General features: G+C 37.6%; 1 protein-coding gene across 3 annotated transcripts in view; it reads right to left on the minus strand.

Moving 5' to 3' along the window:
* Positions 1-14601, minus strand: part of NCAPG (non-SMC condensin I complex subunit G) — a 28557-nt gene extending 13956 nt beyond the window's left edge. For 2 of the 3 annotated variants that reach the window (XM_069792995.1, XM_069792987.1), the window contains exons 1-9: positions 14176-14483; positions 13347-13556; positions 12207-12435; positions 10581-10726; positions 9555-9639; positions 6442-6631; positions 3943-4092; positions 1421-1561; positions 275-398 (exon numbers count right to left, since the gene is read on the minus strand). In XM_069792995.1, the coding sequence (XP_069649096.1) occupies positions 275-398; positions 1421-1561; positions 3943-4092; positions 6442-6631; positions 9555-9639; positions 10581-10726; positions 12207-12435; positions 13347-13556; positions 14176-14286 (1386 nt within the window). In that variant the 5' untranslated portion in view covers positions 14287-14483. The other variant, XM_069792979.1, reaches the window with a different exon arrangement.
* Between the last annotated feature and the right edge of the window lie 4819 nt (positions 14602-19420).

The following is a 19420-nucleotide window of genomic DNA, read 5'->3' on the forward strand; positions in this document are numbered from 1 at the left end:
GGATTCTGAAACAGGCTGTTGAAGTGTTAATACTTTCCTAATTTGAGGATTACATTTACAACACCAGCCAAATGTCTAAAGATAAAGATCTTTAGACAATGACAAAAATGCAGCTATGCTAAAAAGAAAAAAAAGAAAGGGGAGAGGACATAAATGCTTTTCCAAACTAAAAATATTTGAACTCCCAATATTTCTGTTACGATGCTTCGTAAAGGCTGACTGCTGTACAGAGAAGGTAGAGCCTAGAAAACAATGAGCCTTTAGAATTACTCACAATTTGAATCCTTCTGTCATCATCCTTAACAATATTGAGTAATCTTTCCACAAGCAGAGATATAAGGGCTGTTGAAGTTGCAGGTAGAGTGAGAATCTTTTGTAAAGTAACTAACAGATGCTTTCTACATTAAAGAAAAAAAAAAACCACAAATAATCTGTTTGCTTATTCAGGAAAGTAGAAGACATTAAGAGTTAGTATTTTACCCACTTCGAGTTAGTCTAATGAAGACTTTATAATACATTATAATATAGCTATAGAGAAGTTTTTCTTAACTGCTGAATATGTCTTCTTACTTAGAAATGTTTGTCTTTTGGGGATTTTACTTGATTTGTCTTGCTTAGAAAATGCTGATTTTTTTTTTAATCAGGTGTCATTACTGTCCAATGAAAGGTCATACCAGCAGAAAAGTCAAGAGTATCAATACTTTAGAATGTTTTCATAGAAATTATCTGGCTGGAAACTAAAAAAAAAAAAAAAAAAAAAAAAAAAAAAATAATTACAAGTTAAACTATCCTGCCAGTCCAGCATACATATAATGCATTCCACAGAGTCTGAAGTTATTGCTGTGTTTGTACTATCATAACTGCAATTTTTCATAAAATGTCTATGATGGTATGAACTTCCAAATTTATTCACTCTTATTACTTCACATCAAAAGGCTGTTCAATTATAGGAATGACTCAGTTAACACAGTCCAATTCAGCTTGGCATCCAAAACATCTGTAACCTTTTAGGCCTTAGCAGACTGGGCTTAAAAACACGGAAACATATAGGCTACTCACTACAAGCCATCTGCCGAGAAGTAATCCATTTATCTCCTTTTATCTTTTTATATACTACGTTCCAAATGAACAGTCTTGTAACTTCATAATCTCAAGAACATGTTATGAAAACAACTGAATTTGTTCTCCCCAAACAATGTTGTATCTGCATTAAAACTCATTTTTCAATAAAAGTAAGCAGATGATATTTGGCACACTTTTGGGAACAATTCCATTAGAGAGACTGTGCCTTTTTTTCCAGCTAGCATTAGAATTGTATTTTGTCTGCTTGATCAGGTTATTTTCCCAACGGAGACTCTATGCCTGTCCACAGGCATGAGTGCCATAAGCTTAATAACAAAGACTTTATATGTAAGCTTACCTTCCTCCCTCTTCTGTGGTATCCATGCAGCCTATAATAACAATCAGTTGCTGGCCTATAAATTCTTTTGTCATCAGCTTTTCAAAACAAGTAAAGTCTTCTCTTTGTTCTTCAGTAAGAACTGGCATATTTTGAAGGTAACTGAATCCAAATCAAACACATATAATTACATTCAGAACCACTGTTGGAAAGTAAAAAAAAAAACCCCAAACAAAAAACAAACCAAAACCCAAACACACACACACACAAAAACCCAAACACACACCATTTTCCTGTCCTCTATAAACAAGTGGTTACCTTAGTTACAAACCTTAAAAATTAATGTTTGTGTTCTCCTTTTCATAGATTAATAGTTCCAGAAATTTATTTATACCAAATAATGTATAGTTTAAAAATAATGCACTTCATTAAAAAAATCCCTTCTTTGAAAATACAAAATAGTAAGAAACAGAAAATGACAAGTTATGCTGGTACATGTGATTTCAGTTCTGTACCCCTGCATAAAGGCAGAATCTTAGTAATACATGTACACATGTACCATTTTTCATATATATATAACTACTGTTCTTCTGCACATTTAGGTACCATGTATTCTACTACATGTTCAGAGGTGTTATATTGCCTACAAGACAAAATACAAGAAAAGCATTAAAGTGTGCAGTGAATTTTAAAATTCTTTAGCTGATCAAGTATGCCATCACAGAAAACCAACAATTTGTTGTCAGATATGCTCAGCCACATAGCATGGAAAGTGTAATCAGTTTGTTCTGTTTCTTTATTTTTCTAGAGTCATTCTTTTATCAAAATCTTACCCATCAATGAAAGCACGCGTGTTCAGAAAATCTGGAGTGAAACACTTCATGTACAAAATTCAATACTGAATGTAGTGTAATATGTAAAATTCAAATACTGATATGAGCTGCGAAAAAGATGCTTATTTTTACCACAGCTTTGCAGATACTTTCCAGCAACAGCTCATTAAATTTAGCAAATTTTAAAAATTTCTTCAAAGTTAGGACAAAAACTTTGCATGTAGCTACTATTTAAGAACATCTGAAATTACAACAATGTAGGCAGCTGTTTCTGATAATTTAACAATAATGTTACCTGCACCAGATAATAGTGAAATATCTAAATGAAGCTTACAATCCTGCATTTTTTCTTAAGTATCAATGACTCATAGTTTCTTGCTCCTCGTAATTGATACTCTCACAGTGCAAATAAAGACTTGGATTGTACAATTGCAAATCTTACCTGAAACAACTGGTGGCACAGCTCACCAATGAATAGTTTAACAGTTGATACTACAAACAAGTACTAGCAAACCTAATTAATCTTACTCAGCCTCTTCCTGAAGGGGAAGATAAATGAAGGCATTTGGAGTAAGACTGGATAGAAAAAAAGAAAACTTGGGGTTTTTTGAGGACAAATGTTTTATGGACTCTTAAATTAATTATGAATGAATCAATTTACACCCACCAGACTGGATCCACATTTCAAAATTAAGGAAGCACAGATGCTTCATTTATTAAATGTTTATGAAACATGTTAGCACATTCCACATAGAAAAGTAGCAATAATATCTGTATGTACTACTAATATACTATACCCACTGAAGTGAGAAAAGAGTATGCATATTTTTAATTGAAAACATCTATCAAAACAATGCATTTTTCAACAGATCTGATTTGTAATCATTTCAGGAAACTTCACTCCACGTTTTGCAAGTACAATACCTCAGTTAAGATTTCTCAGCATTCTCCATGCTCACAAACATAAATTGTGTTCAAATTTTATGTTAAGACTGAAGTATCCCTCAGAGAAAAAAAAAATGTACCTTTCTTCACTTTGGTAAAAAGACTGACTTAATAAAACATTCTTTTTTTTCCCCCAATTATATGTTCTGTAATTGGCTCATTTAGCAACTCTGTCACTGCCTTCAAACATAAGTTTTTCGGAAGCATGCCTGCCTGAGCAGGGGAAAGAGAAGATAATGAACTCTCAGTTTCAAAAACACTTCCCTTGGGGACAGCAGCCAAATTTTACTTTATTTTCACAAATTACAATTAAAAAAATATCAGTTTCTGCAGACTCTAAAAACCTCTTTCTGCAAGCTCTTTGCAAACACATAGTAACCTAGATAATAGCAGATGAACAAAGGATAGCTGCATATTACAGAACAATTATTCTATTACCTCAAATGGCAAAGAATTATATGCTATTGATCCAGAAGTCCATCTTCCTGATAATTCATGAGAAAGGACATTCAAAAAATGGTTTTCAAGTTACAAATTTGCCTTTTACAGTTTTTGTTTAAAACAAGAAAATCCTCTCAAAAATCTTATTAAAAAGTTTTAAAAAAATTTAAAAATCACTGGTCAAGCACAACTTTGGCTTCAGAGGAAACCTGAAGAGTTGAATAAAAGAAATATTCTCTACTTAAAAATATATATATATATATATACACACACACACATATATCTATTTTAGTGGCAAGAGATTTATTTTTAAATTAAAGGTACCTTAATAAATAATCTGCATATATAGCTGGTTCTGGCAACATCTGTTCTAGTAAATCTTCACCTTCTTCACCTTTTGATTTTAGATATTCACAAAGACATCTCCAATATAACACATTCTCAGCTGTTAAGTCTTCCACTGGAATCAGTTTTCTAAACAAAAATAAATAGATATAAATAAAATAGGGTCAAACACAACAAATGCACAGAAATAGATTATTTCCCAAGACGAAAATAAAATCTTGTCAAAGGTATTCCCCACAGAAATACTTAAGGACTGACAAAAATAACTTCCTCTTTCTTAAGTGAGGACATGGAGCTCCCCGAGTGCTCACAGAGCACTTCTCGTTATTTTAAATCAAGGCTGCTCATATCAGTTTGCAGAAAGATTCTGCTCAGCCCTTCAGACCTCCTACAGCAACCCCCAAGTACTTTAACTCTATGAAACATTGTTATCACTGTACAAGTCTGGGATACTGAACTCCATTAATCTGCAGAAATGCAACAACTACATTAAATTATTTTTCAGCTGCGGTTTATGAATTGTTTCTTCTGTTCTTAATACAAGACCTTCACACAATATTCCAGTAGCAATCATAGTATGTCAAATGCAAAAAGTAACATAACTGCTTCTCAGCATCTCTGTAAGCTCATCCTCTATTTACCAGTCATAGGACCCCCACTCCTTTTTATAATCATGGTCTTTTCCATGCTAAGCATGGCATATAATCTTTGTTTTCAGAAGCAGAAGTTGTGCATTAATTCTACCTCAAAACAGAAAAAGCGGAGTATCACTGTCAGTGGTACTTTTCACTCCCTCAAATTTCGTTTTGCTTGCAAACTACCAATAACAATTCCATTTTTCTTTTAGGTTTCTCACATAAAAAAAAACCCACCAACAAAAAAAGAAAACAAAACAAAAAAAACCACCAGAAAACCCCCAGCAACATGTAGATGAAAACTGAAAACTGATCATTTGATGGCTTCCCATTAATCTGAAAAGTCTTTATTTAAAAGTAAATTTAATAAACAGAAATCATAGACTTCAAAAATCTAAGCATTTATCATATTGATACTGCATCACTCAAGCTGTAGTCAGAAACATCATATAAGAACAAGCCTAATATTTTCCATAAATGAAATAGTCTCATTACAAGCTGAATACTTTCACTTCAAAATGTCATTAGTCTAACAGATCCACTACTTAAAAAAAATTCTCAGCCCAGTCTTTCAGAATGAAAGCCTTGTTTTGCGCAGGATCAAAGTTAGACTGACAAGTCCATAACTACATAAATTTTTCCTTTGAACCTCTTAAGATATTGGCACATTTCCAGAGGCTGTAAGAAAGTTATTTCACCGTTACTGATGCTTTTGAAAGCCAGACAGGCCCCCATCTATAGCTTTGGAGAGCAATGCATGTAACATCTACTGATTTCAAACCATCTGCCATAAACTACTACTAGAAGGCAAGACACTTCATATGAAGACATTACACATTTTCCCCCCAAACATGGAATAATATTTTGTTATCACTTTTTAATCAGTGACAATTTGTCATTTATCATCTAATATTAGAATCCTACCACTGTTAATAATCATTCCACTCTGGTTGCCTCAGTTAACTCAAGCTGTTTCTTCTCACCCCTTTTTGCCTCCCTTAGCAATTTCCTACAACTTCTAATTTCTTGTTTTCTTCCCCCTTTCATTTTTGCTTTATGGATCTTAATATTCACCATGCCATCTTCTTCATAGCTTAGGAACTCACTTTACCAAACATTAACACAGGAGAAGCAGCCTCTAATATACCAACTTCTGTCAAGCTCTGTTAATACGAGTAAAATACCTCCAAAAGAAGGCTGAAACACAAGCCAAATAATTCCATTCTGACTGATTCTCCAAACAGTTCATGGATAACTGAACCAGCCCCAAATTGTGCTGCCTCTAGCTCAGCAAAAAGGATAGAGGGAAGCCAAAGAGGACTAGCCAATGTGTGAGAAAGACCAGAAGCCTTACTGAGAAGGAGGACAAATGGGAGAAAAGGAGTTTTTTCAGTACCACAGGTTAAGACAGGAAATTACATTTGTGGGGGTAAACTAGAGCATTGCCTTTATTGTAAGCTGTAGACAGTATAGGAAATAAAACAAATTAGGCTCTAAGTTGTTACTCATACAAAAGCTGGTTTAGTTGATTAATTTACTGCATCCTTCTAAATTCTAAGAGTGTGATTTTTGGGGTGTTCAGGAACTGAGAAGTCATTTTTCATTTTTTCCTCTTGTTTATCTGGCACAATCATTTTCAGCTGGTGAACACAGATCTTTTAAAAAAGAAAAAAGCATATCCAAAACACTTAAGTACACAAACACCAGGGAGACATCATGGCTTACACCACAATATTAGTCTTTTATCACAGGTAACAGTTACTCTGCTCCCCTTTTAGATATAACCTTTAATTTAACAATCTTATACAAAATATCTTTTGGAAATGAAGACTGATCTGCATACCTGCTGTCAAGGTGTTTACAGTTTTGAACCAATTCATGAAGTGGAGATAATGAAAACACAGCATTTAGTACTGGGATGGCCACTTCTGGGCAGTTTTCCACATCCAGTCGATGAAGCAATTCTAAAACATCCCCTTCAGTGAATTGTAACCAGGCTTGAAGCAGCTTCTTCATTACCTCCTTAACAGCGCCTAACAATACAGGAATTTAAACTGTTTAAAACATTAAACATAAAAAACCACCAAGTTTTCAACATACTTTCACAAATCATTTTTCTACAGAAGGCTTTTCGGAAAGAAGTTATTATACAATTGAACTTAGCGTTACCTTGGGGAAAAAAAAAAAAAAAAAAAGAAAAAACCCAACAGTTAAATAAAAACTACCTATGGAGCACTACTACATTTTTGAGGCAACATTTTTCCCCCCCAACAGGGAATTAAAAAAAAAAAAAAAAAAAAACAACCTCTATCCAAAAACTGTTACATCTAAAAGACAGCACCTCAACCCAGAAAATCTACAAACCATGAAGTTTTGTAGAACAAGGAAATATTCTGGGGAAGCATTGTTATATACTTGCTTTGTTTCAGGCATTTAGGAATCGGCCACTTTTGGAGGCAGGATACTACTGCACAGACCTTTAGTCTGAACTGCCACACAGAATTCTTGTGTTGATTCAATTATGCAACTGGATTATAAAATTTACATAAAGATACTTTCTAAGTCCTTCCCATTGCCACAATGAACAGATAGCTTTTGGATCAGGAGAGTACTATTTAATCAAGGAAAAAGTGTTTATGGGAACATCTGGAATACATACATCATTAATACATATACAAAGATTTAAGCAGGGAAGTACAAAGGCTAATAGTCTGGTGGAAGCAAAAACATAATAACTAGGGAGTGATATAAGTATGCTCTTAGGACTTTTTAGAAAACAATATCCAATATAAGGGAAATAAAGTCCACACACACTGACAACACTCATCTTTCATCTTATACGTAACTTATGATAACATAAAGACAGCACTTCAATACAGTCAAGAGTTCAAAAAGAGCTGTAAAAAAGGCCTCGAAAGAGCTAAATTAAGGTCCTAAGAATGAGAAACCTCTCCAAGAAGGTGAAAAGCATAAACTAGTAGAATGTAGTAAAATGAAAGAGAATGAGAGTGGAGAATTGACAGCTGAATGCATCCTGAAAAGAAGAATTTAGCAGAATCTGGATTATGTCTTCTAGCTCTTGTTTAATTATAAACCCTTGTTCTGAAGCCAATATGGAAAAACATCCAAGATTTCAACCTACCAACATTGAACAAGAAGGTTCCTCTGTTGTTAGCTTAGGAGTTACTCAGAGAAGCAAATTTGATAAAGAAACACATATTCAAGATCATAGAATTTGCAGATCAAAATGAGGGAATACTAGTGGACGTATATATATAAATGCAGCCAATTTGGAACATAAACCTCTTTTGCCCAGCAAAAAGCATATGATATCAAAGATATCAGTGACACTACATACTCTGACAGATATTTTCCCTTGGGATTCTAGGTGTCAAGAAAAAGAACAAGTCCTCAACAGTTGGGATGAATAATCATCCTAAGGAAGAGACAGACACCAACAGAAAAGTATCTGCTCTGGATCATAAAAGAAGGCAGTTCTTCATGTTGAACACCTCAATGTCACGGAAATATAGGCCATGTAGAAAGGTTGTACCTTCTCAGTAAGGGAATACAACAAATCCTTGTTCCTGGCAAATGAAGGACCATGGAAAAAATAGTGAAGGTAGCTCCCCCCCAGTTTTGAATGATTATTAAGACAGAAATGCATTCACCCTAAGACAAAAGAATTACAGAATTATCTGTCAAGACCAAGTATTGCGGGGGGGGGGGGGGGGAGCAGCCAGCAGACAAACAGCAGCTAGTTACAGCAAACTAGTATACCGATAAGAATTAGTAATTCAAAGAATTAGTAATTCAGAACATGGGTTTTTCAGTGCTGGACTTCAAAAACAAAACCTGACAAACTTCATTAGACTACTATAGAACAATTCAGGGTAGGCGGGGAAAAATGTTAATTAAAACTTATTATACAGAGAGAGGACTTCTTTTTAAGTGTAGTTCCATACAGCATAAGAAAGCACTCAGGTGACCCTCTCTTCCTTTGCTGTCAAGAACATACTAATATGATCCCCAACTAGCCAAAAAGAAAGGTAGATCAATAAAAACACACTCATACATGACACACCTTTAAGAGCTCCAGTTACCAATGAACACAGTACTTTTGCTCTCTAAGTGAATAACTACATAGCTCATATTTCTTAAAGTTCACAAGCAGCACATATACTAATCAAGGAAAATTCTCAGAGTAAAACTCAACAGGGCTTAGTACAGAGTTTCCAAACAAAGTATGTGGATAACACAGTAGCACTTAGTACAACTGGCAGCTTTTATTGTGAAATTCATGTACATAATTGCTATTGTTGCAAAAAAAAGCCATGTTCTATGTAGGCAGGCCAAAATTGTCTCACTCAGATGCACGTGATCTTTTGATCTTTTGGCAACAACACTACACACAATTATGGGTACATTCTGAATGGCTCTTTTATATAAAAATGATGCAGTACAGAAGACATCAAAAAGAATAAAGCTGCTTCATGACAAAATGAATGAGGGTCAATCAAAAATTCATTAAAAAAACCCCAAGCTAGTTAAACAAAAAACTAACCAGCTGAGAAGATTTGATATTAATGTTTACATTTCAATTCTTTAATATTTGTTGCAAAAATATCTGCAATGAAACATGTTTCAAAAGACACTGAATTAAATAATTACAATGCTGTTTTTTAACTTTAATAGCATTTGGTCCTATTTTAAAGCTCAGTGGCTTTCAAGTTTTTTGAAAGTGCAATCCTTTTCTGGTTTATCCACTACAAGGGGACTGGAAAACCAAAGCAGCAAGCAGAATTTCTTGTGCTTAAACATTTCATGGTACCTCATGAATCCCTTTGAGCTCCTTATTAGTGCCATCACAGCTTCCACATAAGTCATCCCCAAAACCTTAAGAAGTATTCTCTCTTAAACATTTGTATTAAGATGTTGAGAAAGATGACCTCTTACCTGATCTGTCATTAAGTCCTTGTTGCAACAATTTTACTCTCTGTGCTATTGACAGAGCTCTCAAGTGAACTTTTTCTGCCAAAACCTTAAAAAAAAAAAAACAAACCAACAACAAACCATTAAAATGCATTTCTACAAACGGTAACAACTGAATTCATTAACTACCTGTGGTTTTAAACTCTCAGTTTTATCCATCCACAGAAATCATAAGTCAATAAAAGCCTGTAATACCTATACCATCAGCATTGTACCAATACATTAACAAGCAGATTCTTGTGCATGGAAGAAAATGTAAAATAAAATAAGAATAAAGTTAACAAATAGCTTAGAAGCTTGGCAGCTCCGCTTGAATGCAACACCTAGGTATGAAAACTATTCTCTCTCCTTAAAGCTCCAAGAGCAATGAATACATGCAATGAAATCACTGAAGTAAGCCTGCTAACAGAGAGATTCAATTAAAAAACAGAATTTAATCTAAGTTAAGAAAGAACAGAAGATAGGTCTGTGTGAAAAAAATAGAACATTTTTAAGATCTCACCAAAGATGCCTGCACAAGAAATATACATGGTAGCGTACCTTCTTGCCCTTACCTCTACATGTAAACATAAGTAATGATTGATACTTCTCAAAATTGGAATACCAAATTTTTTTTACACTAGTATTGCTGTGATCCTAAGTGTACTTAATTGCCTATTATGCAATAACAGAGAAAACAAATTGCTTCACAAACATCACAAAACACATAGATAGAAAATAACAGATTGTATACATAATTTATATTTTTACTGTCTGATCCCAAAGACCCAAGTTCTATGACAAAAGTAATTTCTATCAAGCAAGTTCTGCAGTCAAGTTCAGGGGTTTTATCTTGAAAACTTGTATTAAATCACTCCCCCTCAAAATTCTGATAAGTGAAAAAAAATTATTTAACCATTCTTGGTGTTTAACCAGTGAAACATAATAAAATATTTAAAGCCTTTTTTCCTAAGTCATTCTTTGAAATTAATATTAAGTGATCCAATTTACCTCATATGCCAGCTTCCTGACAGCTTCCTTTACATCCATAGTGCGGCCTACAATTTTTGGCAAAGTCCTTGCTGATGGAGCAATACATGACAGCACTGCACGCCTCACTTCTGAATTTGAATCATTTTCAAGCAATGTGTTGTAAACTGAAAGTAAAATAGTCATTATAATGTTTTTGGACGAGTCTGAAACATTATAAAAAACCAAGAAAATACTCAAAAAAACCCCACCCCAACCCCCAAAACCAGCAGCTGTTATTAAAACCCCTCCCCTGCCCCTGCATAGCTCATACAAATTTAGGGAACACTTTAGGGTCACAACCCCAAGATTATATGGCAATTACACGCTGAGCTACAACCTCAAAAGAAATTCAACTATGAAAACAGTATTTGCAATCTTAAGTAGGATCTTCAGTTAATAACTCTGAAAATTGCTATTCTAGATCCCACCTATAAATAACCACTTTGTCATTACTGGAGAGAAAAAAAAAAAAGAGCTTCCAAATGTTGGCCCCTTAAGACCTCTATTCACTGGCTATACATCATCATTATCTATGAGGTAGATCCTGAAATTTTCCTATAAATGGAAAACTACAATCTCCATTAAGCCTACCAAAACTTAAATAGTAAATCTCTCACATAATGCTTTTTGTTACATTCTTGACCCTTCTTCAAAATTAAAAGCAACAACAAAAAGCATTTAATCAGAGAATACTTGAATTCATCTTCTTGCTCTGCGAGACAATGATTGACTATTAAATTTATGTGGTCCTAAATAAGCAACTTATAAACAGTTAGAAAATATAATTTCAAAGAAGGTACCTTAATAACAAAAAAAAAAAAACCAACTAATTCACTCTTTTCACAAAAGACAGTATGTAAAGTTTAATCAGGACACAATTTACATAATAGCTGTGGTGGTACAAACCTACAGTCCGTCTGCCTTGAGGCATTGGAAGTAGAGGCTTAGTGAAGAATCATACCATACACAAAGAAACCCACAAACAGCACAAAAACAGCATCAAGAAACCTGTGTTCCAGAGGTGCTGGTCTCTTAAAGGAACTGATCCATGAATAAGATGAGATCACCCCACCCCACCCCCAAAAAAAGGCCAAAAAAAAGCATAGGTCAACAATGGCAGTAACCAGTTTGCCTCTCTCATGGGGCAAACAGCCATAATTTGAAACAAAATTAGTTTTTCTATTATCATCCTTACTCCTCTAAGTGTTTTTGTACAAATTCAATTCAATTAATAGTACAAAAAGGGTCCTTAGATGGTAAGAACTGAGCAAGCATGTATCATGTCTGCACCCCAATTCGCAACATGCCATTATTCTCACCATCCTTCAGCTACATTCAGTTCATAGAATAGCCAGAGCCCAATATGATTTGTCTGTCATTTAATCCCCAGTGGATCTCTCCTTGAAGCAGTTCTGTCTTTTCCCTATAAACATACACAACTCTTACATCTACAACCTCCTCTGGCAAAGAGCTCCACAGTTTACAAATTATCACAAGAATACCCTCTAAGATTTGTTTACGCAATGCTTAAAAAAATGCTTAAAAATGTTTTAATGTAAATCAACAAATGTTCCTAAACAAAAGGAAAAAAACAGTACTACTTACTATTAACAACAGGACAGTTTTCATCCTTTGGATCTTGAAGTCTCGACAGGGCCAACACAGCTTGAATTCTCACATTTGAAAATTTATCTTTAAGTCTAATCAGCATAGCTTCATTAATTTTATCAAATAAGTCATCATCAATCTGGGCATTCTCTGGCATATTTCCCAAAATCTTATTAACAAGCTGACATGTTCGAAACCTAACTGCATGGCTGTTCGCATTGTGAGACTTAGGGAAAGAAAAAAAAAGTATTCTCATAATCACACTTTTCTCATTTCCAACATAAGGCTATTAACATAGCTACTATTCTATATAGTATGTGAAATATGCACTTCTGTATTTCAAAAGTTTTTCCTATTTAAGTTTCTTTTTAATAAGATTAAGAAGTCACAGAACTGGAAAACAATTACAGCCCATCACCTCTATCAGTGGCACTTTACATAACTAGCAATGCCTTCGGTGGCACTTTACATAACTAGCAATGCCTTCACCAGGAAAGAAACAGCTTACCACTCAATGTAGACTACAGTACATTAGCTAACTTACCACTCTGTCTCCATAAAACATTAGAAGCAAAAAAAAAAAAATAAAAATACATTGGCAATGACAACTAGTGATCTTGGCCCAATCAATAACTTTTCCATGTCAAAACACTAGTCTGAGAAAATGTAATTCTACTTGTGTTTTCATGCTATTGGAACTGTTGCTTTTGTATTCTATATAACACCTGCAATAAGCAGAAAGGAATAATACATATGCCAACCACACTTGTATGAAAGATCTTTTAATATTCTTAGTTATCAAAGAAACAGTATAAATTAATTTCCACAACACTTCCACATTTCACACTTATAAATGCACCTATAGTAAAGCCTATAATGACACATTGGACAGCCAAATAAGAAAACCGTTCATATTTTCTCACAGGCCTAACTTTTGAAATCCAGTTGTTGGGTTATTGGGGGGGTGTGGTGGGTTTTTTGGATTTGCGGAGAGTGGTGTTACTCAAAGCACTAGCTTTGCCTTGCTTTTACTTTTTAAATTCTAGTTTGTGAGTATCATCCCAAGCGCCAGCATCTTTTCCCCACTGCATGACGTTGCCATTTGTTATGTTAAAGATTTAATAAGTGTTACAGTACCTCAAGCAGAAAGTTAAACATGTAATTCATAAGTAAATTATCTTCTTCTCCCTCCTCACTACCATCCTCTTTCTGCATTTGATAAAATGAAGTAACAAATTTAGCCACAAAATTGATCACTTGTTCCACTGCTGGTTCCCGTCTGTAGATTATCATAGCATACTTAAGGAAATGAATGAATTTTTCATGAAAATCTTTCTTATCTTCCAACTGAAAAAAAAAAAAAATCAAACCACAACAAAAGGTAACTACCCAGTTCATCTTTCAAAAGCAGTACCACAGAAAAATAAAATAAGTGGTTTTATAATTGACAGCTTCCATTTAAATTTTTAAAGCTCTAAAGCCAGCAGTTAGGGCACATCGGCTGTTGTGCACTCTTCACTGAATAGCTTACTTTAACTCCACAGCAGGCATGTGTCTTGACTGCCGAGCTCCATTCTGGAGTTTACATTTACCTGCTAACAGGTTTCAGAACGGCAACCGACACCCTCATCCATTATTATCCTGTGTCACACCTACTTCTCGGGTATCCAAACACCTTCCAGCAACATCATTAATACCTGCCGTGGGCTGTTCTTACACCCACGTTCGCAGGAGACAAACGCGCGTAATAGTTTAGCGTGTAGCTACTTTTTTTTTTTTTAAAGTCGCAGGGCTTTTCTTAGGCATACTGGCCTCAATGCTTGTTTTATGGGAAACAAGGCCGAAGAGGCCCCCTTCCCTCTAAAGGACATCAGAGCAGCTGCTGAGCGCCCTGCCCTCATTTTCCCCTCAGCCCGGGGGGTCACCGCTCCTCCCAGGCGCTGTCACGCCCCGAGGGCCGGCGTACCTGATCGTACGTTCTCTTCAAAGCCGCAATAAGTTTCGCGTGGTTCTGGTGAGGCTTCTGGGCCAGCTGAAAGGCTTCTTTGATCTGCAGAAGCTTCTTTTTTGCTCCCATGGCTGCAGAGAAAGGGGACGGACACGTAACGACTCCCCTGCTCCGGACTCCCTTTAGCGCAGAGCCGCCCCGGGAAGGCGGAGAGCTGCTGTTCCCGCACAGGCCCCTACGGCGGCGAGGCCGCTCCTAACGGCCGACGGCGAGCCCACCGCAACCGGACGGCGGCTCCCACCCCTCAGCTCAGCTCAGCTCAGCTCAGCCGCCCCTCACCGCCTGCTCCAGCCGCGGGGGCCGCCGCCGGAAACCGTCCCCCGCCGGCCGCCGCGCGCGCACCAGCAACAGCCGCGGCGCCCGCGCCACCAGCTTCAAACTGGGCGCGAGGACCGCTCTCGATCTCGCGAGAAACTCGGGCGGGGTGGGGCGAGGCGCGGGCGCGCGCTCGTGCTCGTCTCCGCGCGCTGGAGGCGGGGCGGGGGTTGGGCCGGGCCGCGCCGCTGACAGGGCGGGCGCTGGCGGGAGGGGCGGCCGTTAGCCGGAGCGGCCGTTAGCCGGGGAGCGCGCGGGAAGCGCCCCGCCGCCATCTTCCTCCGGGGAGGGCCGAGAGGGAGAGGGGAGCGGCTGGGGCGGCGCAGGGCTGCGGCCGGCTTCGCCTCCGCCTCTTGGGCCGCGCTGACGGCAGCAGCGGCTGTTTCAAAGCAGCCTCGGTATCGGCTCTGCTGCGGCTGAGGAGAAGCGTCGGGCAAGAGGATTTCCAGAATGTATGTTGGTGCAAAATAGTTGAATAAGCCTGACAGACTCTGGTACTGCCCTCAGCCGCTCTCCCAAAGTCCTCTCCGGACGCGATCATCTGGAAAAATGAGTGCAGTTGCATTTTGTAAACGGCAGCCTTACACCGAAGCAATTGGGGTAGCAAACCAAGAAAGCTCAGCCTGTGTCTGAAAGTAGTAAAAGCCCTTTGGAGAATGGCCATCCAGTGACACAAAAAGTGCTCCGCTACTGTATCTAGAGCGAGATACGTTTGCCTATTTTAAAGTTAACTTGTGCCTATGTTAAAGATTTAGGTAACAAAGAGGACTAAGTTCACTAAGTTACCAGTTAAGTAACTGGTTACTTAGTTCCCTGGATGAACTGCCTAGGCTGAATCCAACTTGCAGACTGTGTGTTTCTTACTGAAACATCCTTATGTTTTATATCAGCTCTAAGGAGGGGTTGAAAAGATGGATAGCATGCATAACTGGCTTCTTGGAATGCATATGTGTGTTCCTTCCAGTCTGAATCTTTTACTAGTGGAAATATTCCCAAAATTTTCAAGCATTTGTTGTGAACCTCATGTTTTCCCATAAATCCTTTAACTTGAGAATAGTAATAAATTCTGTATCTTATTAAAAACAGGAAAGACAACTAAGCTCAAACTCCAGAGACATGTTACGGGTTACAGAACATACTGTGAGACAGGGACTGATATTCAGTGAGTAGCAAGGCAGGGGATGATTAGCTGAGGGGAAACATTCTGAGCATATATTAATTACAGACTTAGAAACAGCATTCAAAAATGTGAATAGAAGTAGTTAACTGTGGACACTAGGTAGAGATCTCTATGTGTTTTGGCTTTTAAAAAAAAAGTGTCTGATTACCTCAAGTGATGACAGTTAGTTTGTAAGGACAGATGACCTACCAGCAAATGACAGTAGGTCAAATAGGCAGAACCCATCCTGAAGAAGGGTCATTTTTGGCTAAGAAAAAAAAACACCTAACAAATAAAATAGATAAGCACTAGGGGTCAGTCTTGTTCCAGATCTGAATCTTTCCAGTGTTTTCTTTAAGCAGCAGCTTTCTATCAATAAAACAATGGAATTATTTTCTCTTTATAATTGTGTCAAGAATTATGGAGTATATGAGCTGTATGTGAAGAATGGAGGGCAGCAGCAGGAGAAAAAGCATTCCATTTTACAGCTAAAAATAAATTTTAAAATCATTTATACGTGTGGCAGTTTTTTCCTGACTTAATGTACTACCATGCATTTATGTATGTTTAAAACAGATATCTGCTTTTTAAAGGTGAGTCGTTTGTATTTTGTATTAACTTTTAAAACATATGGATCTGGCCTAATCTACTTCTGCTTGTAGAGAGCAGGAAGTGGATTCTGTATGCACAAGTATGAGAGTAACATAGAATCTTATGTGTTAACTTTTTTCTAAAAGTTTTTATTTTATGTTGGAGAAATAGTCACTCTACAGAAACACTATAATCAAAAGCAAATCCTCATGAGTTGGTTTTTTTGTAAGGTGTCCTGGTTTTGGCTGGGATAGAGTTAATTTTCTTTCTAGTAGCTGGTATAGTGTTATGTCTTGGATTCAGTATGAGAATAATGTTGATAACACACTGATGTTTTTAGTTGTTGCTAAGTAAGTAGTTTTTACACTAAGTCAAGGATTTTTCAGCTTCTCATGCCCAGTCAGCAAGAAGGCTGGAGGGGCACAAGAAGTTGGGAGGGGACACAGCCAGGGCAGCTGACCCAAACTGGCCAAAGGGATATTCCATACCATGTGACGTCATGCCTAGTATAGAAACTGGGGGGAGTTGGCTGGGGGAGGTGGATCATTGCTCTGGAACTTGTCACAAAAAGGAATGCTTTGGACCTCTTAAAGAATCATTTAGCAAAAGAAAAATTATTTAATAGGAATTTATATAAAAGCACAACTTCACAGAAATCAATGGCAAGGTTCACTCTATTACTTAATACATGGGTGAAATGCACAAAGGAAAATTAAGTTAGAATCAGACTAAAAATTAGGTGTACTGAAATGGAAAACGCAATAGGGTAAAAGAGAAATATACAAAGAATAATCAAGTTAGAATTGATTTCCCGTGATTTGTACAGAGATTGGGAATGTAAAAGGTAGGGGAGACCCTCCTGTTGACTCATGAGGTTCAGAGAAGACCCCCTTGCTTTCTAAACTCCTGTCGGAGTCTAGGTGTGGCTGGATCGACTCCTAGTCCCAGACTTGGTCCACAGTTTATATCTAAAGGGATTATAATAGCAGCCTGAGATTCATTCACAGTAGAATAAAGTTCACAACAGTAATTTAAGTATAGATTTGAAAAGCAATAACTTGTAATATACTTGCTATAGAATATTCAGGTTAGCATACACACACATGCATAAAGACACTAAGAGATATACATATAAGCAAATAAAATAGTATACCTGTTAAAAATGCCCCTCGAGTTCCGTGAAAATATTCACGTCAAATGCTTCGGCATCTTTCTCCACGGGTGAAGGGTCGAGCCTCAAGGAGCAGAGAGTATCAGCCCAAGTCTTGTCAGCTTTCAGCGATATACCTCCAATCTTCACAAACAGAAAAGTTTGCGAGCTCTGAGAGGCATCCCACTCAGAAGGAGATGCTGGTCACAGCCTGCTGTGGTCCAGGAGAGATCAAAGGGTCTCAGTACCGCTGCTTATAGGCTCGGGAGATGATTGGCTTTAGTCATCAGTAAGTTACTGGGATTCCAGCTGAGCTGGTACCCTTTCACATGAGTTACGATTCAGATAAGGAAGGCTCTAAGGCTGTCAGGGAATGACTTAAGATTCAGTTACGGGATGCTCCAAGGTTGTCAGGGGAGGGCTGGGATATGTCTCAGGGTTGTTAGGACAGAACTAGTTATCTCTACTCCCGTGCCCCGCTCCCACCGGGTAGCAGGAGTCCTTGAGATGGTCAGGATGACTCCCTGTCTTAGCCGTGTAACAGTTCCTGGTACAGTCAAGGGACACTTAACTGCCCAACTCATTACACTTATGCTAAGGCCTAGCGAGACTTCCCGAGTTCATAGATCAGCCCACAGAGGGGGAAGAAACGCACCACCACAGAACTAACTGGGTATCAGTTGGCAAGTAATTGCATTGTGCATCACTTGTTTTATATATTCCAATTCTTTTATTACTGTTATTATTATAATTATTATTTTCTTCCTTTCTGTCCTATTAAACTGTTCTTATCTCAAGCCAGGAGTTTTACTTTTTTTCTTCCCGATCCTCTCCCCCATCCCACTGGGTGGGGGGGAAGTAAGCGAGTGGCTGCGTGGTACTTAGTTGCTGGCTGGGGTGAAACCATGACATAAGGTTATATTTTCTAGGGAAATACAATGTCTAACCATCTTTCTATTTAAGATATTTTTACTGGACAATTAACTTCATCTAGATTTTTTCTGCTGTAGGAGTCTGTGGAGAAGAGGATGGAAACAGGAACAGAAGAGCAGGTAAAACTTTTTGATTCTTGTGGCTTTAAAAACCCAGGACTTTTATTTTAAGTGAAACTAATAATGCAAACTGAATTATTTTTGATTCACATATGTTTGGCAGCCCATTTGTGCCTACCTACATCTCAGATCTACAGATGAGGATTTTCCCTGGTGAATACCTTGCAGTCCGTTATGATGGATTTCATCCAGGATGTGGGATTTATTTCTTCCAGTCTGCTTTAAATATTTCTGCTAGGCTTTGTATTTCTAGGCAGAAATAGAAGTCAGTCTTCTGTTATGACAATTGACATCTAACCCAGTTAGACATACTGGCTTTCAGGGTAAATATGCCACAAGGATTCAGATTCCCAGTATCATAATTGGTGTTTCATGTGTAGGTATATAGGATCATAAATGTTGGCCATTTAGACTTTGCTCTACATAGCATAGAACAGCCTCCCTGTGATACCAGATACTTTGTTCAGCTGATAGATGTGTTTGCTGTCATGGTTCTTACAGGTTATGTTTCAGGGCCTTGACTGCACTAATAAGCCTTAATGGCCCCTGACTAGTCTCACCTGGGACCTCCAGCCACACCTCTTGCCCATGGACCCAGGAACCCCATTTCAGATCAGCCCTGAGGCTTTAGTCCTTTTTTGAGCTAACTCTCAGGGCTCACTAAGAGCCAGCTACTTCCTGAGAGATAGATACAACCATCTTCGAGGACCTTATCAGCAGCACAGACCTAGAGGTTGTGGCTAGTGGGTGTCACAATTCTATCTGAAAAGGAAAGGAATGATGAAACTCAGAACCTTGGATGGTGCTCCAGGCTCTGGAGGAACGTGTGCGCTAATAATTCAAGCTTTTTTCCTTGTCCTTTGAAATAGTGACCTTATCTGCTATGCTATGGTCTACTTCTGGTGATCTCTTTCTACTTCTGACCCACTGTTCTAG

This window comes from Haliaeetus albicilla, chromosome 1 (genome assembly GCF_947461875.1).
Source record: "Haliaeetus albicilla chromosome 1, bHalAlb1.1, whole genome shotgun sequence".
NCBI classification, from domain to species: Eukaryota; Metazoa; Chordata; class Aves; order Accipitriformes; family Accipitridae; genus Haliaeetus; species Haliaeetus albicilla.